The 23,734-nt window shown below is 45.5% G+C and overlaps 1 protein-coding gene across 9 annotated transcripts in view; it reads right to left on the bottom strand.

Moving 5' to 3' along the window:
* Nucleotides 1-23,734, bottom strand: part of AREL1 (apoptosis resistant E3 ubiquitin protein ligase 1) — a 632,176-nt gene that overhangs the window by 451,909 nt on the left and 156,533 nt on the right. For all 9 annotated transcript variants that reach the window (XM_085626755.1, XM_085626750.1, XM_085626754.1 and 6 more), the window contains 2 exons: nucleotides 2,432-2,664; nucleotides 318-395 (listed from right to left, as the gene is read on the bottom strand). In XM_085626755.1, the coding sequence (XP_085482881.1) occupies nucleotides 318-395; nucleotides 2,432-2,664 (311 nt within the window). The remainder of the gene's footprint in view (nucleotides 1-317; nucleotides 396-2,431; nucleotides 2,665-23,734) is intronic.

Below are 23,734 nucleotides of genomic sequence, written 5' to 3'. Positions count from 1 at the left end.
TTTTAATGTAAGGAAGTTTTATTCAAAACAAAGTCTTAAATTATTTAATAATGACCTTGGCGTTATATTGTAGGTTGATTGCAATGAGCAGCTTAATACGACTTTGGCATATGACTGAATATACAGTTGTTTCATTGTAGTGTGGAATTCACTATCATTTTTGTTTCATCTCATATATATCTCAGTAAGAATTATTCAAATGTAAATGTTTCCTCTGGCAACTGTCCATTTTAGGTACCCTAAATTGACATGTAGTGGTGTGTAGCAGGAATACTTGGCACTAGTTTGCAGTATACAAATGCTTAGATGTTGCCTACCTTAGTCCCAGGACACACTCGGAAGGTAAAAAGTCGCCAGGGGATAATCTTCAAATAGAATTCCTTTACAGAGAGTTGCTGTGGGAGGATAGAAAATATATTTAATAACACATAATAATTGAGATCCCAGAACGAAAAAGGAAGCCGAGTGGAGCCTGGCAGATAAGGAAGTAAGAAAGATAACTGGGAGAAGAAAATATGTATTACCCAGTATAGCATTGAGAGCACCAAAACTATCCACTCTAAAGCTCTAATCATCTCCTGATTTTCGCACACTCCTTCCACTCTTGGGCGCAGGCAGCACTGGACACCCTTCCATACGTTCTGGCATCCTCCTTCCTACCATTTAACTTCATTTATTAAACCCTTTTATTTTTTTAATTCTTTTTTTTTCCTTGTTATCACCGGTCCTCCTGGTTCCTCGCCTATCTTTGTGTGAGGCTCTTGAGCACTATCAGTTTCTGTTTGTTTCCTTTGTTTTTGGCTTCTTTAACCTTCATCTCTCTATTCATGCCTCTTTCCCCTCCCAATTCTTGGGCTCTTATCACAAGTTGACACCCCTTTCCATGCATTCTTGGATTATAGCTTGATTTGCTTTCTTCTCCATTAAGGACTTTACTTTTCCTCACATATTCACCCCTCCCTGAATTAAGATATGCCTTATCTAGCAAATACCTTACTCTCTCTTTTGTCTATATTCTTGCTTTCCCTCCGACCTCCACAACCTACCCCTTCCTGGCCTTGCTGTTGGTTTTAAAAAGATGTATCACTGTATTCAATCTACTCTAGCATCTATTGCAATCTCTGGATATACACCTTTTATATTTTATCATACACTATCACTGAGGGTGTTTTTGAAGAGCGCTAGGAGTTAGGTAAAAGATCAACTCTGGTCTCTGCAAGGTTCTGCTCTTGGTCAGCTCTCATGCTCTGTCTGACCTTCATCCTTGGTTCTATCATTGCATGTCTTTCTATTGGAATAAACGGATGCCTTATTCTCTCAATCTTAACCTGTTAATGCTTTTGCAGTCTCATACCACTGCCCACTCCACTCCATTGCAGCTGGTTATATAGGGGTCAATTTTGACCCATTTCTCTCTTTCTCTAAACACATCTACAGGATTGCAAGCATATGAGGTGTCCAACTTTACAACACTGAGAAACTGTGTGAATGTCCAATTTCCAGTGCTTCAAACATTCTCATTCTAATTAGTAAATTAATGTTGATGACTACTTGTGTCTCCTTCTTAGCCTCCCTGCTTACACTCTTGCTTCCCTTCATCCTTAAATCACTCTATCCACTGATTTTCTTCTTACCTGACAAGTCTATTCCAGCTCCAATTTCACTCATCTCATTTTCAGTGTGCCATCTTCAAATGTATTGATAGCCTCCCAACCAACTCACAACTTGCTCCCTACCTCTCAATTTCAACTTGTTGATCAACCATGTGTACAATACAGTTTTAGCTAGTTTTCTTAGTGGCTCTCACCTTATATGTTTGACTTCTATCTTAACATTCTTTATGTACTATTTCTATGAAACATATCTTTCCTTTCACTTGTCACACCTTAATACACTGATGAAGTGTGTCTATTCTTTCATATTAACTTGTAAGGCTTTAATGATTCTGTACTGCACTATAAGGAAAGTGCTCAATACATGCAATAAAGTGCAATTAAATGAAGCACAGAAGAATCTGCAAGAGGGCAGGAAAGCCCGATATAGCAGGGGGACAAGCCATGGGAATGAAAGAGAGAAGGAGAGTTTAGAGAGAGCCTGGACATAAGACATAGTCAAAAAGGTCAGAGAAAGGCAAAACGAGAGAAAGGCCACACAGGGAGGATATCAGAGAAGCCTTCAAGTAATCAAATGTGAGACACCAGGCAGAGAGGGAGCTCAAGACAAGCTTGGTAAAGGAATTGTCTTATTGAGAGAAAACTGGCTGGGGGAGTGCCAGAGCAAAGGCAGCTAGGTGGGGGGGGGGGAATAAGCTTGGATTAATAAAAGGGCCTAGGGTGGAGGACTCCAGCCATTCCTCAGTGAAGAGATAGGCAGTTGCTATAAAGGGTAGACAGGAGTCAAAGAAAAACCACCAGACATGTTGCTTCTTTACCTTTGGTGAGATGTAGCAGTAAACTTTTTTAGGTTTTTTAACTTTTTCTGGGGTTGAGCAGTCAGAAGGAGAGTCTTCATCCTCATCCTCTGTAGCCACAGACAAACGACGCTGCATGGGTGGGAGCTGCCACTGAGAGTTAGCTGTGCTGGCCGTAGAATAAAGATATGCATCAAAGTACATGCCAACCCCTGAAGTGGACACATTGCGCTCCACTGCACTCTTTTCATTCTCTGTGAGGAGGCAAGGAGGAAATGCCTAGGTTAGTGTTTTCTACTGTCATCACTTGGACCAACCAATAGACAAACAAATGAATGACTAAGTACTCATGTAACCTGAGAAACACTCATCTCGTCAAGAACCCCATCAACAGTAAGAGGTGCTTTATTTCTAGGCATGGAGGGGTGGATGTAACATCAATTAAGAGGGTGACATAAAAGGAATCATAAAAGGAATTTCTCATATTGATGAAGGGGGTTCGACAGAGGAACAGGTCACATTTGAGTTTGGTTGTCACAGAGAACAATGTGTTGCAAATAGAATTGTCACTGTGGAACTAGGGGGCTTAACAATGTATGTCACAGAAAAGAATATAGTCAATTGAGATTCCCTGAGGTACACCATGAATAATAGTAATTCAACCAGTTGGATGAGAATTCTTTTACATTTTTTGTGCATGCCGAACTGGTGAGCTCCCTGTTCAAAGGGCCCGGTGTGAGCTCAATATTTGCACTTTAAGTCAACAGACACTATAGTTCCCAGTGTGCTCTGGCAATAGATGTAAACATGTGCCTGGATTACAGTCCACAGTCTTTATATAAAACAAGATACTGGAATATTCTTCAATTTCTTTTTCTTTATTAGTGATCATATTACGATTGATATAAGCAGTTTTACTTATTATCCAAGAACCCCAATGCATTTCGGATTACACGTTCTTCCTCTGGGGAAAAATCTTACAATTTTTCATGTATCAATTCATGCACTGTAAATAGATACACATGCAATATACTTTAGTAATTAATATACAAGAGGAAGTTGTCAGAAAAATGAAAACTTACCAAAATACAGGTGACATGTAATGCAATCCTAAAAAATGGTCACCAACTGATATATACCAATTATTCAATGAAATCAACTTACAGTGTTGACATTAACTGAGTGCCCAAATACATTGTATGGACTTGGTAGTGAACTCTGGTATATGGTAAAAGAGGTACTCAGGGTAGTAAGTTACAAGGCATTAGTGGACTGCCACACTTAATTGTGCCATCACTGCTGTGACAAGATGAAAATTAAACCCTAGGCATGTCACTGCAGCCATCTCAACATGGCAAAATTTACTTTTTGCCAGATCAAACCCTTCCTTTCAAATATTAGTAAGCAACCAGTAGGAAAGGTCTTGGTAGGCACCAGGTAAAATATGAAATTCCCATTTTCACTGTAGCAAGGTAGATGGTCTCATTGGCTAGCATGGAGTATCACCAACCACAGCACTAGGTGCTAACTTCCATTTTGGACCACCAAAGATATTACTTTAAGGTATCAAATTAATTGTTACATTAAACCCAACTCATTGCTGAGATCACATTTAGGTAACTTTTAACAGAAAGGTGACTTTAGAAAGTCACCTCTTTGCTGCTCAAACCTTCAGTAGCCTTTCCTGACTGTCTGCAGCAGCTGTCGCCCAAGACAACATGCTGCCACCCTGCTAGGAAGTGTGAAACACTGCTGGGAACAGGGAACAAAGAGAACTGTTGGGGGAGAGGAGACCTTCTCCAGCAGAATGACTACCAGGCGGCCATAGAAGGCCCAGCTTCAAAGAGGCTACCACCTCAAAGAGGCACATGGTGAGAACACCTTCGCCAGCTTGATCCGCTGTGTAGGAAGAGAGCCTGGCATCTCCTCCAGAGAGGGAAAACCTGTTGCAGAACTGGTTTTCAAGGAGGAGTGGCTCATTATGCTGGGTACACCCCAAGTGTGTGCCCTGGGCTCCTCACAGGGGAAGAAGGCTTGCATCATCTTGGTTTAGGGATTAGCAGTGTGTCCTGGGAATATTTAGTAGCCAAACCTCCACGTAGTAACGTAAAGTGGGAAGAGCTGCCTCATGTCAACTATTGCCCCATTGGCTAGTAAGTCCTCCACTCCATAACGAGAACATGGCATAAAAGTGACACCCCAGATTCACAGACCTCCGATCACTACTGGACAGAAAAAAAAGATAGAAGAACTGCCCTGCTGCTCCCTAGACCCAACAAAGAAAGACTGTCCCAAAGATTGGACTGCACATGCTGACCCGAGGGACTCAAACAAAGAGGGCTGTGTCTTCTGTGTCCAATCGTGAAAAAGAGCTCCACATGTGCCAGGGCGGAAGTAATGACTCAAAGGGCTAGTTGGCCAGCCTTCAGTTAAGCTTCAGGATCACCAAATGTTAAGGACCCCTGCACTTCAGGCGAGCCCAGCTGCCTAGGAGCACCTGTCTGCTGCTGGATGACAAAGTGCCAACTGGGTGACTGAGTCCTGACCTTTCTGAGGTGTCCCCAAGCCTGAGGGGGCTGTAGCCGAAGTGAAAGTGGGCCCTAGTCCACATAAAGAAAAGAACTGCTTACCTGTAAGCAACTGCTGAATCTGCTGTAAGCAAGAAACCAGCTGACCAGTGGTGACTGGCCCTGTACTGGACTCCCCTTCTGCCTTGTGGGCCATAGAGTCCCGATGCCAAAGATGACCCCTGAAGTTCATGGACCCCAAGGTAGCCCCAGGAAACCTCACTATCTCTCAGCATCAATTCAGTATCCTCCATACCCAGCATCTGGACCACTTCTTAGCTGGACCACGTTATGGGAGAAAAATGGACAGAGGACCCTCGGACTGTTGATTGAGACAAGTAAACTGTGACCCTGGACCGGATTGGTCCCTGTAACGGACCCTCAATCGTTAAAGCTAGTCCAAGAGTATTCCAAAAGGCGTTATAGCCAATTCACTGCAAACCGCTTGCAACAATTATTGCATCTAAAAGACTAAAATGTAAGTATTTACTTTCCTTTGAATAATCAACCTCTGGTTCCCCTCAATAGAGGTTTGTCATTTTGATGTATATTTAGGCTAAAAATACACTCTATTTTGATAAATTAGAGTTTTGATTGCTATTGTGTTGTGTTGTGTTTCTTTCTTACCTGTTGTTTTGGAACTTCTAAATGCTTTATACCCGTTCCTTTGATTTTGCCTGACTGCTCAGTGCCACAGCTACTAAGAACGGGCAATGGCTTTTGCTAATAAAAACCTAACTGGACATGATAGAGATTGTAACATTACTATATGGTGAGGTCTCACAACCACACCACATAATACTCCAATTTCTCACACCAGGCTAACCAGAGTGCAAGGGTGTGGTATCTTGTTTTTTTAACTCTGCTTGTCCAAAGGTCTAACTACTACAGAAATCTACAGGCCCTGTAATGGAATCTAATTGGCACGCCTATTGCTTTCAGAAATTAACCCTATCCTATAACCTTTAACACTTCCCAGATGCTTTGGTATTTAAGGTGTCACAACTACTTTGCTTTTCCACCTCCCCAGGAAACTTTTATTTATCTGTTGCAGCTCTCAGACACTCACTGTTTTCACTCTCCTCTTATGTTACCCTCACTTTAACTCCTGCAGGCATGTTCTCTCATTTGTTCCACCTACACGCACTATCACTTCTGCTCCCTTAAAACTCATTCTCTTCATCTCGGTCACTCTTGCCCCTTATTTACCTCGGATATCTTCCATTCGTCCTCACTCTATCTTCTGGCTCGCTGCACCCTGAATCTGCATCATAGTTCTCAGGATCTCTCACTGACTTTTATTACTCAGTTAGCTCATACCAATATTGGTTTTGCCCTTCCCTCCATATTCTTTCTTCCCCATCATTCTTCCTTCCCCGTCTACCAACACTTTGAACTGCATGCCTCATAAGAATTTATCTTCTCCCTTTCATGCAATTATATTGCTATTGTGTAAGAATTAGTTAAAGAAAATCACAGCACACAAAGTAATGCCGGGCAAAAAAGATCCATTGATCCAAGATCCATTGATGTCATGCATCAATAAGCAGATGGGCCTTCCTCCGCCTGCAACCTGTTCTCATGCAGATGTCTTGCTGCCATAAAGAACTACAGCAACGTCATGCCACATTTATTTTATAGCTCGTGCTAAAGGCTAGGGCAAAAGTATAGCAACGTTTGTAGACTAAAAACCTGCAGATTAACCGTGCTCTTTTTACAACCCTGACTCGGTTTTTACTCAGGTTGCAATGCAAAGGGAGAGGAGTTGGCCTAACTGATAGGGCGGTCGACCTCGAATCTGGGGAACTGGGTTTGAGTCTCAGCAATGACACTGCACATCCTGCGACTCTGGGAAAATCACTTAATCTCCCCGTGCCTAACAAAAATTAATTTGTCCTCATGTAATGCAACTGGTACTATGTAAAGCACTCTGATACCCGATTCTGGTCAAGTTTGCGCTACATAAAACTCTGTAAATAAAAAAAAAAATGCAGTAATTCATACTGGACACTTAGCAACTATAAATAATGATGACTTCACATTATGTGTGCCCCTTAACTCTATCTTACCCAAGAGCACTTTTGTGCACTTAAAATTTATACTGCAGTATGGCTGCAACTAATACTTAATAAATACATTTTTGCCTTCTGTTGGCAATTTAAAAATAAGCATCAGAGCTCTTAAGTGAGACTTGAATGGCTTATCCATTCCTGTGTTTTTTTTAAATTTTTTTTATTTGTGGTGCTTGCATAATTTTTCCTAGCAAAGTTGCCAAAATGCAAAGTGGATAAAAATGAAAACTGAATGACCTACACATTGAAACTCAAGACCTGTGGGAACTTATACAGGGGTATTTCATGACATCATACCACTCTAAGCCGTAAGACAGTGCTTCTCAAACTGGGGTCCGTGACACATTCCCAGGGGGTCCTCAGGCAGCAGTTTTAAAAGCACTCCAAAATTCCTTGTAGAATTAGCAGTTTTCGAGCAACAATAAAAAAGTGTCAAGAGAACACCAGTGATTAGTGTACCTGCTGTAGAGAGAGGAGAGTTTTGTCCAGTGGCAGGTTTGACTTATCTAATGTAGCACAGAGGGTTAATATGCCTGCTGCAAAGAACGCGTACCATGCATTTTAAAAAGCAGTATTTTATGTGCATAGGTCAGTGGATTACTTCTTTTGGGACAGAGATTCTTTTGTTACTCTTCAGCTCATAAGGGAAAATCATAATCTAGCACAGTGACCTATAAACTGTCATCAAAGAGCTGCTTCACACCGCATGGTACAAGTTAGTAACTTATGTTTTTCCCCAGTCTTTCTTTATCCTGATGCTGCTAAAGGGGTTTATTTGGGTGGAAATACATTTTTATTGTTAAAGTCAATGCTAACCACTGTGTTAGGTTCTGAATCCTGGGTTTGTGCTTTTCCAGACCAAGCACTCTTTATAAATGCCTACCAGTATGATTGACATGTGAATCCTACACCTTATAGTCCTACACCTTATAGTCCCCTCTGCCTTATGTAACATTTTCTCTACGCTGATTTACAAGTATGATTCATTGTCTCTACATGTGTGTGATGTAAAGTGCTCTGACATCCTACAATGGTATGAGAGATGCTATAAAACAAATGAAATACATGTGACAGATGTGCTATGGAGACATGAGAGACTGTTGAAGGGTGATAATAAGGGAATCATTGAAGAACCCCAACAAAGATTGTTGTATCCTGGTGCATAGTAAGGTCATCATTTACTATTCGTTAAAAGCTAATACAATTCATTATATAATGATAAATGTGTTGTAGAATGCACCATTGTATCCTAAATTTTCTTGGGGGGAGAGCCCCCAAAAGCCCCATTTGTAGTGGTGCATCTTTTATGGTCTTATTTTGAACCGAAATAAAGAATATGATGATGATGATGGTCAGCCTCACTCACTGCACTTGATGTGCACTGTATGGCGACTGGTCTGAAAACATTTGCCAGGGCTGATTTGGGTTTCCACTCTGGCCCTGGCAGGAGCGTTGTACTGCGAAATAAAAGTAACTATTTATAAGGTAATCACAGAGATGCAGCACCAACCTTCCCATTAAAATTTTCCATTTTTTACAAACTCTAACAATATAAAATACCAACAACCACCAACAAACAAAAAGAAACATTCAATATTCTCAATGAATTGAGCCAAAAACAGGTGCCAGTCGCGCCATCTAGTAAGGAATCTTGCAACAAATTTCTATCCTTCTTCTCGAAAAAGGTCCAAGACTTTCTGACGGACATTAAAAACTCCCCCTTTAAGCTCCCCTTTAACACTGAGGTGGAGTCACAAGGAAATCGGGCTGAGCTGATCTCTTCTTTTCAGCCCCTGGATTTGGAGACACTGCGAGGCATCGCTACAAAAATTAAATCTGGCTCACCATCAGACCCTTGCCCTCCAAGGATTTTTAAACTTGCTCTCCCAGCAATTGAGGAAGAAATCCTGGCCCTGATGAACCTCTCGCTGGAATCAGGGAAAGTTCCATCTCAGTTCAAAGAAGCTAGAGTCATTCCCCTCCTCAAAAAGTCTGGGGCTGACGTCTCCAATATGAAAAATTTCAGACCTATATCTCAGCTGCCCTTCTTAGCTAAAATACTGGAGCAATACGTTCTCTAAACCCTCTCCAGTCTTATGAAGACCCACAGCCTGCTTGAGGATAGGCAGGCCGGCTTCAGGGCTCATCACAGTACAGAATTGTTGATGTTGTCCGTATTAGACGAAATTAGGATCAAAGCTGATAACAAAAAACCCTGTGTCCTAGTCCTTCTTGACCTGTCGGCAGCGTTCGACACGGTCAATCACTCAACTCCTGGACAGAATAAGAGACATCGGCATTGGAGGGTCGATCCTCCGCTGGATTGAATCTTTTTTGTCAGATCGCACCCACAAAATTCAGATGGGGACCTGACGTCAGAGAGGGGATCTATCCCCTGCGGTGTTCCACAGGGTTCGGCACTATCCCCCCTCCTGTTTAACATCTACCTAGGACCCCTGATCAAGAAGCTCGCCACGATGAACTGCCAAGTCTTCAACTATGCGGACGACACACAAATTATTGTCCAAATAGAAAACAGCACTCAAGCACACAAAAGGGTAAAAGATATCTTGAGATTTGTGGTCAGGTGGATGACCACTAACTCACTCAAGATCAACCCAGATAAAACAGAGGTGCTAGCTATCACCAATAATAGCAACCCATGGAACTCCCAGTTTTGGCCCGACGAGCTGGGTGCGATCCCCGCACCAGCCGCTATGGTAAAAAGCCTGGGAATTAAAATCGACGCCAATCTCTCCCTGTCAAACCAAATCACCTCCGTCTTCGGGACCTGCGTGAGCTTACTCAGGCGTCTGAGGAGACTCTCCCCCATCCTCTCCTCCTCATCAATGAGAACGGTTGTGACCGCCCTGATCCTGGCTCGGCTCGACTACGGTAACGCACTTTATATTGGTCTGCCAACCTCACTATTGCACAGACTGCAGGTGATTATGAACGATGCAGCCAGGTTGATCTTTAAACTACCCAGACACACTCGGGCCTCCCCCCTACTTCAACAACTACACTGGTTACCCATCAAGCAGAGGGCCAAATTTAAAGGCCTCTGCATTACACATAAGGCCTTGTTTGGACAAGCCCCCAAATATATCAAGGAACGCTTGACAACATACACCCCATGTCGCACTCTCAGGTCCTCTACAGAGGGTCTATTAAAATACCCACGCTTCCACTACTCCTCGAAAGGGGGTCGAGCCTTTTCCACTCTCATGCCTCAAATCTGGAACAGACTGCCAGGTGAGTTGCGCTCTGATAGTGGTCTCCTGTCCTTCAGAAGAAAACTAAAAACCCTTATTCACGGAAGCCTGGGCCTAATGCCCTTGCTCGCAATACTCCCACACCCTGGTATTTCCGTAGTTCTGTTCTCAGCGCTTAGAGACCTGCTGGTATTAAGCGCTTTACAAGCTACAATAACAAAAAAAAAATTAAAAAAACAAAACTAAAATCCTTAGTAATTTGAGTATTTGTTTTGTTTGTACATGTGTGTTTATTTTTTTCGAATTATTCTTTTAATGTTTGAAATTTAAATTGTACAAATTGCTGGGGGGACCCCGGCTTCCAGTGGTGAGTCAATGAGGGTCCTCGGGAGCCAAAAATTTGGGAACCACTGCCGTAAGATATTAATGACCTTAGGGTTTATCAACACAGGACAGAAAGTATGCAAATTGTACTTTAATCCAAGTATAATATGTGGGATGGATGCTCTGCTGCAGAGCTCCAGAGGACAGTCAGACTCATCCATACTTGACCCTACCTTTTAACGGTCATTTGGACCTTAGTTTCAAACTGCTGCTTGGCCAGCAGTGAGTTTTTGTGCCTACTCAGACGGGCATGGCTCTGAGGGGGCAGAGGACAGGGCAGGTAGTAACTGAGGTTTAATATTAATAATCACTACACCACCCACAAATTCACAGAATCTAGATACTAGCCTCATATTTCCCTACCCTCAATTGGGTCTGTCTGTTTCCTGTAGGTACGATCAACAAGCAGCCAGAAAGAAGTGATTTGTCCAAAATGTAGTTTAAAAAATGGTGTGCGTCAATATCTAGCAAAATAAAGAAATTGAAGACTGGGGAGCCAGAAAGCTGGCGTGCAAGATAGCCGCACTAGTGTGAGACTCTTGCCATGCAGGACCAGTATCCGGTAATATCAGTGTGCAAGTGCATGTAACAGTGAGCCCCTGTATGGCGCTGAGCTCCTGAGCACTCAGGAAGCTTTGATTCCTTGGTGGTGCGTAGTGAAAGTTCTTATTCCAATGGCAGCAGCCACAAGGAATCCACAGCGGAGGAGTGCAAAAGATGGCAGCATCGCTGGGCCCTTGATCGTTGTGGAGGCGCAGCATGGGCCGAGCTAGCTGGGGTGTTCGCTCGAGCTTGCCGCAACTGTGAGGCTGCGGTGCACCGTGGGGGCATATTGGTGCCTCGCGCTGTGCAAATTATATGAACCAGCGAAGCTGGTGAGCCCTGAGGCTACCTGGGGATGCCAGCCTAGCCGCAGGATAGGTGACACCCCCCCTCTATACTTTACGGATTGTCATTGCTTTGCCTGGGTGGATGGGCCTGAGCAGGTAACGATAGGCTGCAGCTGAGAGCTGGTCACATCCCACAGGTAGCTGGAAGAGTTTCACCACTGTGAATTGCTTTAAAAATACTGTTTTAAACCATTTTATTTTATTTTAAACTAAGCCTCACATGGCGCTTTTAAACAAGCCTCATTCTTACCTGCTCTCCGGCCTTGGTCCAGCGCGGTTGTGTGCCGATTGTGTGGAGGGTGTGGCAAAGCAGAGTGAAATTACCCACACCCGGTTTTCTAAGAGGAGGGGGTGTTTCACCGATCAGCACCCTACTTAACTCTGATGTGCCAGTGGACGCGAGCAGCGGGAGCGCCGCTGGCACGCCGAAGGCGCGCCTAAGGCAAGCCTGTCTGCGCCCGTATGGGCCCAGGGTCCAGGACCCCTGGCTGTGGTTTACCCCATCATGATGTTAAATACACAGCGAATGAGCTAAAGAGCCTGATGCCACCCATTATGGAGGCATGTAAACACAATATACACGGAGATAAGGAGGAACTCACCTGCGGCAATTGCAGCAAGGACGTCAACTCAACAATAATGAATACTCAGAGAGAAGGACTGTCCTTCCTCCTGCTGAACTATAGATCCCTAACTAAACATAAACATGAAATCCACGATGTACGGGATGAAAAAAATCAGACGCCATGTTTTTGACTGAAATCTGGCTCAACGACAGCTCTACGCCAGATATCCTAGATGCCCTACCGGAAGGCTACGGGATAGCAAAACAGGACCGGGTTGGACAAAGGGAAGTGTGGGGGGGCGTGGGGGAAGATTGCTATACTCTATAAATCAACAATAAAATGCGACATTAAAGAAACAGACCTTGACAAATGTGAGGGGATCTTTTTCACGCTTTCAATTCCAGGTAACGATACCATAGCTGGTTTCCTGATTTACCGTCCTCCAGGTCCAGAAACACAATACATAACCAGCTTAGGTGAAAAAAATCATACACACAGCCATACGTCACAGCCAACCCCTCGTTCTAGGGGACCTTAATATGCACTTTGATGAAACTACTAGACCAGAGGCACAAACTGTGTGTAAAGACCTCATGATCTTCAACCTTGTTCAAAAAGTTAACGCACCTACACATCAAGCAAGACATATTTTAGATCCTATTTTCACTAACATAACTGACATGGAAGTGGGAGCATCTTGGCCAATCCCATGGTCCGATCACCACATAATCCAGTTTCAGATCCCACACACAAACCCACGAGTCAGTTTACCTAAAAAGTCAGTAACCCGTAGGAAGTGGGAGAATTTAATCCTGACTTGTTCACTTAGGCACTATGAAAAAATTAGCCGGAGCTGGACAAGGATATTAACCTAGCCAACAGACAAGTGGGATCATGGATAACCGAAGCGTTGAATGAAATAGCGCCCTGGACGACCAAAAATACAAGAAGAGGGAGCATCTGAGCTCCATAGTTCAATGACACCTTAATGAAGGCCAAACAAAAGTGCAAACAGTTGAAACGCAGGTGGCGTAAGAACTACTGCGCAAACATTAACCCCTTCGATGCGCGTGACGGAGTGGTTCCGTCACGCGCGTCGGTCGCGCTGTGCGGATGAAGGAACCACTCAGTCACGGCCCCGCCCGCGCAAGAACCCTTCAGCACAGCGCGGTAATCCACGCCGTGCTGAAGGGGTTAAAGGAGAATATAAACAACAACAAAAACATACTACACTCTGATAAAGAAAACTCGTTGTGAGTTCTACACTAGGAAAATTGAAATGGCCAAAAACTCCTCAAAAGAGATGTTTGCCATATTAAAATCTCTACAGTCAGCAGACCGATTAACAGAGCTCCCCTCCACATCGGAGGAATCCTGCAATAGAATTGCCGACTTCTTTGCAGAGAAAGTGACAAAGATCTATGATACTTTCTCCAGAGAAGCACGCCAGGCCACTTGCTCCAAAGACACTACATCCACAGTAGTCAAAGATGCAACCCTAGAGGAATGTATAATGCCAGAGCCAGATGTAATAAGGAAACTAGCAAACGGAATCAAATCAGGTTCACCTAGGGACCCAGCCCGTCCTGAAATCTTATTACAAGGAGTAAAATGTATTGTACCTTTCATAGCAGAACGTATCTCCCGCTCCTTCCAAATCGGGAAAAGTTCCCTATGAATGGAAGCAAGCTATGGTCCGCCCATTAATGAAAAAACCACAAATAGATTATGAGGTACTAGATAATCTACGTCTCATCTCTCTCCTACCTTTCTTTGCTAAAATCGCAGAAAAAATAGTTAACACTCAGCTCACAAAACCCAGTGATAGTATTGACCTACTACACTGCTCACATTCAGGTTTCCGTGCCGCACATTCCACTGAAACCGCCATGTTCCTGGTCACAGAAACTAAGACAACGGGCGGTCGAAGGACACACAGCTGCACTGATCCTATTGGACCTCAGTGCAGCATTTGATACAGTCTCCCATGGCCTCCTCCTACAGAGGTTAGAATCTTGTGGAATCAGGGGTATGGCTCTGAGCTGGATGAAATCCTTCCTGGCAGAGAGGGGTTTCCAGGTTACACAAGACACATTCCCTTCCAAGAGACCTCCCCTATTACAAGGAGTTGTCCAGGGGTCAATACTGAGCCCCACTTTGTTCAACCTATATATGGGACCCATTGCTAATATAGTGGAAGGCCACAAAGTGTCCATTGTATCATACGCTGACGATACTCAGCTTATTGTCACACTATCACAAAACCCAGAACATAATGCACATCAATTTTCCCAATGTATGGAGGAAGTAACAGCATGGATGGCAGACCACTGCTTAAAACTTAATGGCAGTAAGACACAGAAGTGATGGGAATGGGAAGAGCGCCTTCTATCTGGACATCAACTTGGTAGCCGGAAGCACTTGACCAGCTCCCAACGCCTGAAACCGAAGTCAAGAACCTTGGAGTATGGCTTGACCCCAACGTGACATATGAAAATCAAATCCGAAAAAGAATAGGCATATGTTTCGGGATGCTGAAAACCCTACGGAAAGTCATTGACCTACTACCGGTTCAAGCCAGAAAAACTATAACACATGCAGTGGTCACCTCTCAGATTGACTACAGCAATGTTCTATACCTAGGTGTAGCTAAAAAAAGGCTGATGAAGCTGCAATCAGTCCAAAACGCCGCTGCCCGGCTAGTCCTGAATCTACCTAGAAGATCGTCCAACACAAAGGCCCTGGCCAAATTGCATTGGTTGCCTGTGGGCAAGAGGATCCTGTTCAAGGCAATGTGCTTCTGCCATCGTATCCTAGCAAATAAAGGCCCAAGTTATCTAAAAGACATGATTACACCTTACACCCCAATAGAAGCCTAAGATCTGAAGGAAAATCGTTGGTAACAGTACCCAGATTTAGGATGGCCAGGCTAGGAGGCTGCTCTTTCAAATACCTGGCAGCAAAACATTGGAATTCACTACCAATGGATTTGAGTAAAGAGCCATGTGAAGCGGCCTTTAGGAAAAGGCTGAAAACTTGGCTTTTTACCCACCTATAAACCAGAATAGACCTTGAAACATGACAGCTAGGGCTCACCTACCTATCTTGTGTCATTTCTGAGGTTCTGCTCAGCGCAGGGAAACACAGTTGGTGTAACCAGGCGCTCTACAAATGTTGCTGCTGCTGCTGATGATGATGTGGGTGCATAGGCACCCTGCTCCTCCTCCTTACTAGTTATGCTGCAGGAGCTCTTGGATAGTGGTTCTGGTTGTGCCTGCCTATCCACTAGGGGTGAGGCAGGACCACGGACTCGTCACTCCAGAGTACTGCTGATAAAAGTGCGACACGTTGCTGGATTAAGTTGGTTGCCCTTGATGCGCTGGACATAGTTTGGCCACAACGTTGCTGCTCCTCTACAGGTGGGACGGTACTCTGCCTGGGATGCAGCCTCCTCTGGCCTGGTGGGGTGGCTGTGCTGGGATAGAGTTGCTGTGTCACGTCACCGCGCTGAGCCGCCCCACCCCACCCCCCCCCCCCCCCCCCTCCGGCGATGAGGCAGCGGGGTAGATCTCAGATGTAGGCGCTACTGATGCGGAAATTAAAACTCTCAAGGCAATGCACAAAAGAGTAGCCTCAATTGACAACAAAATGGATGTGTTAACAGAGCAACTTAATGCTGTTACTTATAAGATTGACAAATGTGACGGTCAGCTAAAGGAGGCAGAGCAGAGGATTTTCAGAGAGGATGACTTGGCAGTCAAGGAGGACAAACTGTTCAACATGGAAAAGGTCCTCAGGGTAATTGCCATCAAGAACGAGGACTTAGAAGCACAGTCGCGCCATAATAATATTCACATTCTCGGGGTGCTGGATTCTACCAACAGTGGCCGACTAGACTATGTGGAGAAATTACTTGTGGGGATGTTTGGAGCAGGGGCCTTTTCTCGCTTGCTGATGGCGGAGCGAGCTCACCTCTCTTTGGGGGCTCGGCCGCCACCGGGGGCACCGGCATGGCCTGTTATAGCCCACCTGTTGATCTTTCATGATAGAGCCATTGCGCTCAGGGTGGCACATGAGAAGGGTCATCTTAACTTTGAAGGTCACGAGGTCGCCCTTTACCCGGACTTCACCCTGGCAGTTCATGAGAGGCACCGCAAATTCGTCCCAGTGAAAAGAAGCTTTTACAAGTCGGAATACAATATGCCATGTTACACCCAGAACACCCAAAATTAGGCATAAGAGAACACATTATGTCTTTTAGACCCCGCAGCAGGACATGGAGTTTCTATGTCGACTATCAAAGGAGCCCAGTCTGAGACCATGACAGAGATAGTTGATGAGGTCAGGAACCCTGCAGTTTGACTCTGACTGATGAGAATTCTAATTGGATCAATGTTGCACTGGAAAGACAGCTGGAAGTGTTGGGGGCCTCTTGTGTTATGCAGGATACCCCCATGAGAGAGACGCCCAATTGACCATGGCCTTGCTGCATAGGTGCTTGGTGGCTGATGCCTGCTCCTGATGATGTGCTACAACTAGGGGCTAAGAATGGTTTGTGACTGGTCTCTGTTATAGCTGTTGGTATGACATGCACACCTCTAGATGTCCTAGAAAACCATTGGCAACCACTGAAAATTATACTGCCTCTCATGGAGGCCCCTGGAAGGTTTGTCCCTGTTCTACAGATATAGGCACTTTGTGTGTTACTCTTTTGTTTCTGGCTGGTTGAGGGCAATATTAATGCTTTCTCTGGGATTCTTTGGGGGGTGGGGTGTAGTTCCTGGTGGGACTGGGCAATCAGAGTTGGAGGACTGAGTACGGGGATTGTGTTAGTTGTATGCAGAGTGGAGCATGTTGCGTCTATATATTATGGTTTGGGGACATTGCAGTAGGCACAAATAGGACTTGCAGGCATGCACGAATGTACACAGGGCTGATTGATGGCTACCGGGGGAATGACTCATTCTTGCCCTTGTTTAACTTAATGTCAGAGGACTTAATAATCACCAGAAAACCAGGCAGGTCTCTGCCTATCTAGGCATGGTGGACATTATACTCCTGCAGAAGACCCACCTAATTTAAGACTCAGATGAGGGGGGGGGGGGGGGGGGGGGGAGGCGTTGGTCATCCTGCCAAGTCACTTAATCTTATTCTTCCAGCACAAGAATGGTGCCATATTAATTTGGAGAGGCGTTCCCTTCGTACAGGATGGTTCACTCACGGATACACAGGGAAGTTCCTCCATACTATGGGGAAGGCTGGGCCACAGACAGCTCACTGTTGTCAACAGCTACAGGCCAAGCATAGATGATCCGGCATTCTTTGATCTCTTGTGGGATAGACTATTCTCTACTGGTTCACAGGCTCGGCTAGGGACGGGGGTGGAGGGGAGATTTTAAAAGTGTGCTACAACACTGGTTCGATAACACTTGTGTGCCTCCCGGTGCTAAAGCCACAGTACGCTTGAGGTCAATAATGCAGGACAATGAACAACTTGATATATGGAGATCGATTCCTACACTGTAGAAGGCACCTGCTACTTGCACATACACGTGGTCGCGTTTGGACTATTGGCTCCTCTCGGAGGACATGGCACCTTGGGTACATGAGGTAACACAGTTGGCACGCACTTTGTTGGACAATGCCTCAGTCCATTGTCACTGCTGGTTCTAGGGGAGCCCAAGAGTGGATTCTCTTGGAGGCTGTCTCCTGAGATCCTATTGGAGTGTGTTCCTAGGCTACTATAGTGAGCTGCAAGGCAATACAGGGGGAAGGTCTGCCACGCAGGTGGAATACTCCTTGGAGGGAATGGCAATTGGTTGACAGAATGAGGCCAGAGGCCTCTTTGTGCTGCAGCCATTTCCTGTGGAGGAGCTGCGGGAGGTAGTGGGTGCGCTCCCATGGGTAACGCCCCGGTGTTGTATTTTATAAACGATCTCTGGATCTGCTGGCTCCTAAATTGTTGGCGGTCTTCGAGGAGGCGCAGGGGAATGGGGTTCTCCCGCCCTCTACACGAGAAGCAGTGATCATTACACTTCTTAAGCCTGATAAACAGGTGCACAGATGCGACGCCTACCAGCCCTTGTCGCTCAAAATGTGATACAAAAATCCTGGCAAAACTGATAGCAGAGTGTCTGACTATGCTCCTCCCTTAGCTGGTGTGTCCTGATCAGGCTACTTTTGTTGCAGGTCGCTCTACGGCTCAAAATCTGGATATGTTACTTGCTGTTCTTTAGGATATTGACCCTCATCTGGCTGCTGCAGCTGTTTTCTTAGATGCCTCAAAGTTGTTTGATTCTCTTGAGTGGGACTATCTGGTAGTGGTGTTGCGCAGGAATGGCATACCCGAGGGTTTTTAGGTTGGATACAGCTGTTGTACACCGCTCCTGTGGTATGGAAATGGATCAATAATTTTTATTCTTACCCCATGGCGATCAACAGGAGCACGAGAAAAGGATGCCCTCTGTTGCCCCTTCTCTTCGTCCTAGCCCTGGAGCTGCTGGTTGATAAGATTCTGCAGCACTTCTTGCAGTTTCCCCTACGCTACATAAGGAAATCCATTTTGAATTCTATATATGCGGATGACATGATTCTATACCTCAGAGAGCAGTAGTCGAGTCTTAGAGTCATCATGCTGGAATATGTCAGTTTTGGTCTGCTATCAGGGGTTATTATTAACTGGGAAAAGTCTCAAACCATGCTCTCACGCCCAGCACGCTGCGCTTCATGCCAGATTTCCCGCTGACCTGGTGTGATGAATCCTTAAAATATCTGGGGATCTGGGTGCATAAAGACCCAGAAGTAGTGATCGGAGAAATGTTTGAGGTCACTGGCACCCGAATAACATGAAAGAGCGACACAATGGATATGTCTCCCGTTTTCTAAGGCTGGGCGAGTGGGACTAAGATGGTGATTCTGACCCAGACGGTCCATTTGTTCGTAAATATACCATTACCATTTAATAAGGCTCTGTTTATGGCAGACCGCTGACAGGAGATCAGATTGGCGTGGGCTGGTAAGAAGCCCAGGATAGAGTGGGAGACCCTCACACTGCCCTTTAGCCTGGATGTTTTGAGGCACCTGACCTTGACCTTTATTATCTGTATGCGCTGGTGAATTTTACCGACTTTTAGTATAGCCCCTACCCACTTTTTGCCTCACCTCCAGTTGATCAAAAAAAATTGGTTCTGTAGGGTGCTAAAGAGTTATTTCATATACGCACAAAGTGTCGCAAAACCAAACTATTCATAAGACATGGATATCGCCCACGCCTATACACATGTACACATTGATCGGAAATAATCACAAAAACACATTGAATGCATATCCACTTTGCATTTTATCCGAATTAATTAATTCAACTATGTTCATTTTTCAAAGATACAAAAAGCTGCTGTTTGCAACAGGTGAGGTATATGGTGCTCAAATGACATATGTGCTCAAGTGGAAAAACAATTTGTGCAGTATATACAGGGTGGTTCAGGATTTATATACAGGGGACAGGACAAGGTTTTTTTTAATGGCCAACCTCATAACCATGAGCCCTGGTTGCTATCAATGCTCCTTTTGTTAAACAGGGCCGTGGTTGGTCTGGGCCTTGGTGTATTGGCGACGTTTCAACCCACGAGGTGCTCCTTTCGTTAGTCACTACGGGTCTTCATGAGGACTGTGTGCGGGGGTTGGGGGGTGTATATGTCACAGCCCAGTCTGGACAAAAGTGACCCTAAGTTGCACCTGTAGGGAAATTCCATCAGCAAGCGAATGGCTGAAGTCAAAGTGGGAAGGCGGGGTGAATCGGCAATGGCAAAACAGGCGTCAGTTCTGCTGCAGCTCAGGGGGTGAATCCTCCAGTTGAGTCCGACAGCATGTCCTTGATTCCACCGCCCTCATTTTGGGGCGCCCGATGTCTCGCACTGGAAGGGATGTCACAACAGTGGAATGCAAAATTCAGGTACAGGACAGGCTAAGTAAAAGGTTGGACCCAGTTATATACTTACCAAGATTTCCATTGGTATTACCCCCCTGATGCACATCAATCTTGAGCTCAGATCCCGCAAGTGCTTCCATGCCAGAAGGTTGCCAACTTGGGGGGGGGGGGGGGGGGGGGGGGACCTGTATTAGAATGGCTCCTTAGTTACATTAGTGGAGTTCAGGGGAGACTCTCAACGTACCCCACTTGAAGCATTTATTTCTGGTTACGCAGCAGTTGCAAGATATTGTTTCCGCAGTTCCCATTGGAACAGGAACCGTTGGCACCTCTGGAGAGACTGTTTACCGCGACCTCAACTAAGCATCTAATTACCCTCTTGGACAAAACTTCCAAAGAGAGAGAACGGCCCCACCTAGGGTGGCGCAGGCAGAATGGGAAAGGGAGCTTGGCTGTGAGATCAGTGATGTGGTATGATCGTTCGTCTGCTGCCACACGGGGCAGTGTCCTCTAGTAGCCACTTCCGTATCATTCACTATAAAATAGTGCAATGAATGCCCTACGCACCTGTTGGGTTGCACAAGCTGGGCTTATACGCATATATGCTAACTGTGCCAGGTGCGGCTCTACGGACACTGGGTTCCTCCATTTGGCCTGGTCCTGCGGTGGTCTACGGATACTGGTCTGAGGTTTTGGCTGCCTTATTAGACATGGTAGACTAAGTGCTACCGTTGGGTCCCGTCGTTGCACTGCAGGGATATGTGGGAGAGCTTGAAACACCTCATGGCAGGCTTCTATTGCTGGTGCTCCTGTTGGCAAAAAGACAGGTGGTGTGTAGATGGGTTAGAGGTCAGGCTCCGAAATTCAAGCACTGGCTACGCAATAGGATGAACTGTAATAAGCAGCTTGAATTGTACTCCGAAATGCTTCCAGACGCTACACACCCCCATGATGTATGGGAACCCTTCAGAATATATCTGCTCGGGCATGGGGAGATGGTGGGTGAGCTGGCCTGTGCCGCTGGTGTGTTATCTGAGGGGGCCGATGGGGATAGTGGGCCAGAGGTTTCTAAGGGGAAGTGGATTGTGGGTTAGGAGTACTTTTTGATGTGCAGCTTCTACCCTCCCCAGAGTTATCTTGTTGCGGATAGGTAACTGGGCAAAGGAGAAGACTTCTACAGGAGCTGTTGAACTGAGATGTGGGCGATGGATGCCCCCATTTACGAGCTGTGGCGATGGAGGGTTGTTTGCACCCCCAAACCCTCCACCAGCATTTTATCCGTTCTTGCATTTGCCCCATGTAACATGGATCTGCCTTTGTTCCTCTTTGGTCACTGATTGTACACAAACACCCTGCTTGTTACAAAGCGCAGGACACGCCATCTACTTCCAACATGGCCACCGCCAATGAAGATGTGGGGATAAACAACTCCACACCACCCACACACAACCAAGGGCCTTCTAGGGACAACATAAAAGAAGCACAGCTCCCTTTTTTCGAGAGATACGCAGAAGGAAGAAAACTCGATCGAAGAGGCAGACGGGTACGGGACTGGAGACCGAGTGAGGCAGGATGAGAAGACAAGCAGTTTCAGATGAGACCGGGAGACACGGGAGGAGGTGGCTGAAGGCACGGCCAGAGAGGAAGAAAAAGACCCCTCTGTGAGCACTGGCCTTGGTTCCAGTAGGCCCAGAGGAGGCATAGACGCTGCAACCCCATAAACCACGGCCCTGGAGGGTTGTGGTCCCAGGCAAGTCCAACTGGGGAGCATAACTACTTTTAGGAGGTGGTGGGAGGGCTTAAAAGGGTCACAAATGACTCACACGTGACATTTACGAGGCAAGAAGTCACCCAGAAAACCTGCTTGTAATTTTGTTCTTGTTTTGTGTGTGGCATCTGGTGAAGGGCACAAACCTCCTAAGCACTTATGCCCTTAAGGCAACAGCACAGTGATTGAAGCCTTGTTTTGTGGGATTATTTTGGAGGGGCACCGTACAACCTCCGGAGGGTGTGCGACAGAGGACCGTATCATCCCTTTCGTCAAGAAGAGGAAAAAGAGAAGAAAAGGGGATACCGAGAAACAGAGAAAAATATTTTTTTTTTAAATTGTTTTGATTCTGGTCATTGGATAGTCACCTGTGAATTGTTTTCTTTTTCCAATAAACACTCCTTAATATTGACTACCAATAAGTGTATCTTCTTGGCTAAGTGGGTCCTAATCCCTACACCAATGGATTGGTGTACTTCCTTTCCTTCTGCATTTTGCTTGTCAAGGTATTGTACTACTGCAGTGCTGTAATGTGGTCCTGTTTAAGGTTTAAATAAATAATAAAAGCTAATTTGTGAATGCAGAGAGACATTTCTCATGAATATCTGGTCCTACAATTGTACTTTCAACTAAACAAAAGTATTTTAAAATTGAGCAACTAATCCCCTGCCCAAGATTATGAGATGGCATAAATGTCCCTCAAATGCCTTAGTCACAGGTTGTGTGCCATTCGCTCCCTGCCTCCAGCCTACTCTCCTAGCCTCCAACCAGACTTAGGGTTGCGCTGCGTTGATCTGGCAACAACAGTTGGCAAACATAATGCTTGTGAAACCACTTGATATGCTTCCGCCATGGTGCCTCTGTCCCAGGGAAAAGCACAGGCCAGTTGTATTGCTGCGATCGCTCTCTATAAACAGCTGCCCTGCACACAGACCCTATTCTATAGGCTCATGGTCTCACAGCAAACTGACAGACAGCCTTCCAATTGCACACGAAGAGCATTTCTCCAGGCATTGAACAGTTCCGTCCAAGTCTAGTCAAACACAGCCTGACATCCAGGCCCAGACTTCCAATAAATCATATACATCAAATATTTTTCACCACTTAATGGATCTGATCTCACATCCATTATGTTCTGTCCACACAAGGGTGGCACAGTTCTCGCACTACTTGCGGTACTTATTGTAATGACAGAAAAAATGTGCTGGTAAACAGATTTTAGATGCAGAAGGGCAAAGTGAACGTTTAGGTGTCCTGTAGACTGAATAGTCATTAAAACTACTTGTCCATAACACAAATCCATATGGTCTGAGCGTGGGCTCCAAGGATCAGTTGGCTGACGACCTGTTTGAGCTACAGGGACACAACAAGCTTACAAGGGCCTCCCTGAAACGGCCTCTGCTGGAGTGAGTCCTGATCCCCTAGAAGTGCCCAGGTCCTGGGCTCTTAGCTGGTAGTGTAAACTCCTCCTAACAAAAAGGTCAAAATATAGAAGAGGTTTTAGGCTCCTCATGACAGCAAAGTAACCCGCTTCGCACCAAGAATCCACCTCCACAGATGACCGCCAATGAGAAACTCCAGCAGGATCTGCTCTTTGTGCTAACAGTGACCGTTCATGATGACTGTCAACTCAAAGGCCCAGAGAGACCAGCTGTTCACACGAACAGCAGCATCAACGTTGAATCTTCAGCGAAGACTGGCTCCTACAAAAGCAACCACCCGCAACGCCCGTCCTGGTCCTCATGCAAACAGCTTCCTCCTCGTGGACTATATGAACAGACCGCTTGCACAGGCTTTTGAGAAGGTAACTCATCATCCAGACTAAACTGGCCTTCATGTCCAACCTGAGCTCCATTACGGTCGGTCTGAACTTGTGAGTTTTCCCCTGGCCCAACACAAACAGATAACCACGTTGTTGTTATATTTTCACCTAAA

This window comes from Triturus cristatus, chromosome 9 (genome assembly GCF_964204655.1).
Source record: "Triturus cristatus chromosome 9, aTriCri1.1, whole genome shotgun sequence".
Classification (NCBI taxonomy): domain Eukaryota; kingdom Metazoa; phylum Chordata; class Amphibia; order Caudata; family Salamandridae; genus Triturus; species Triturus cristatus.
The sequence above is the reverse complement of the archived record's forward strand: the minus strand, read 5'-3'. Positions and strand labels throughout refer to the sequence as shown.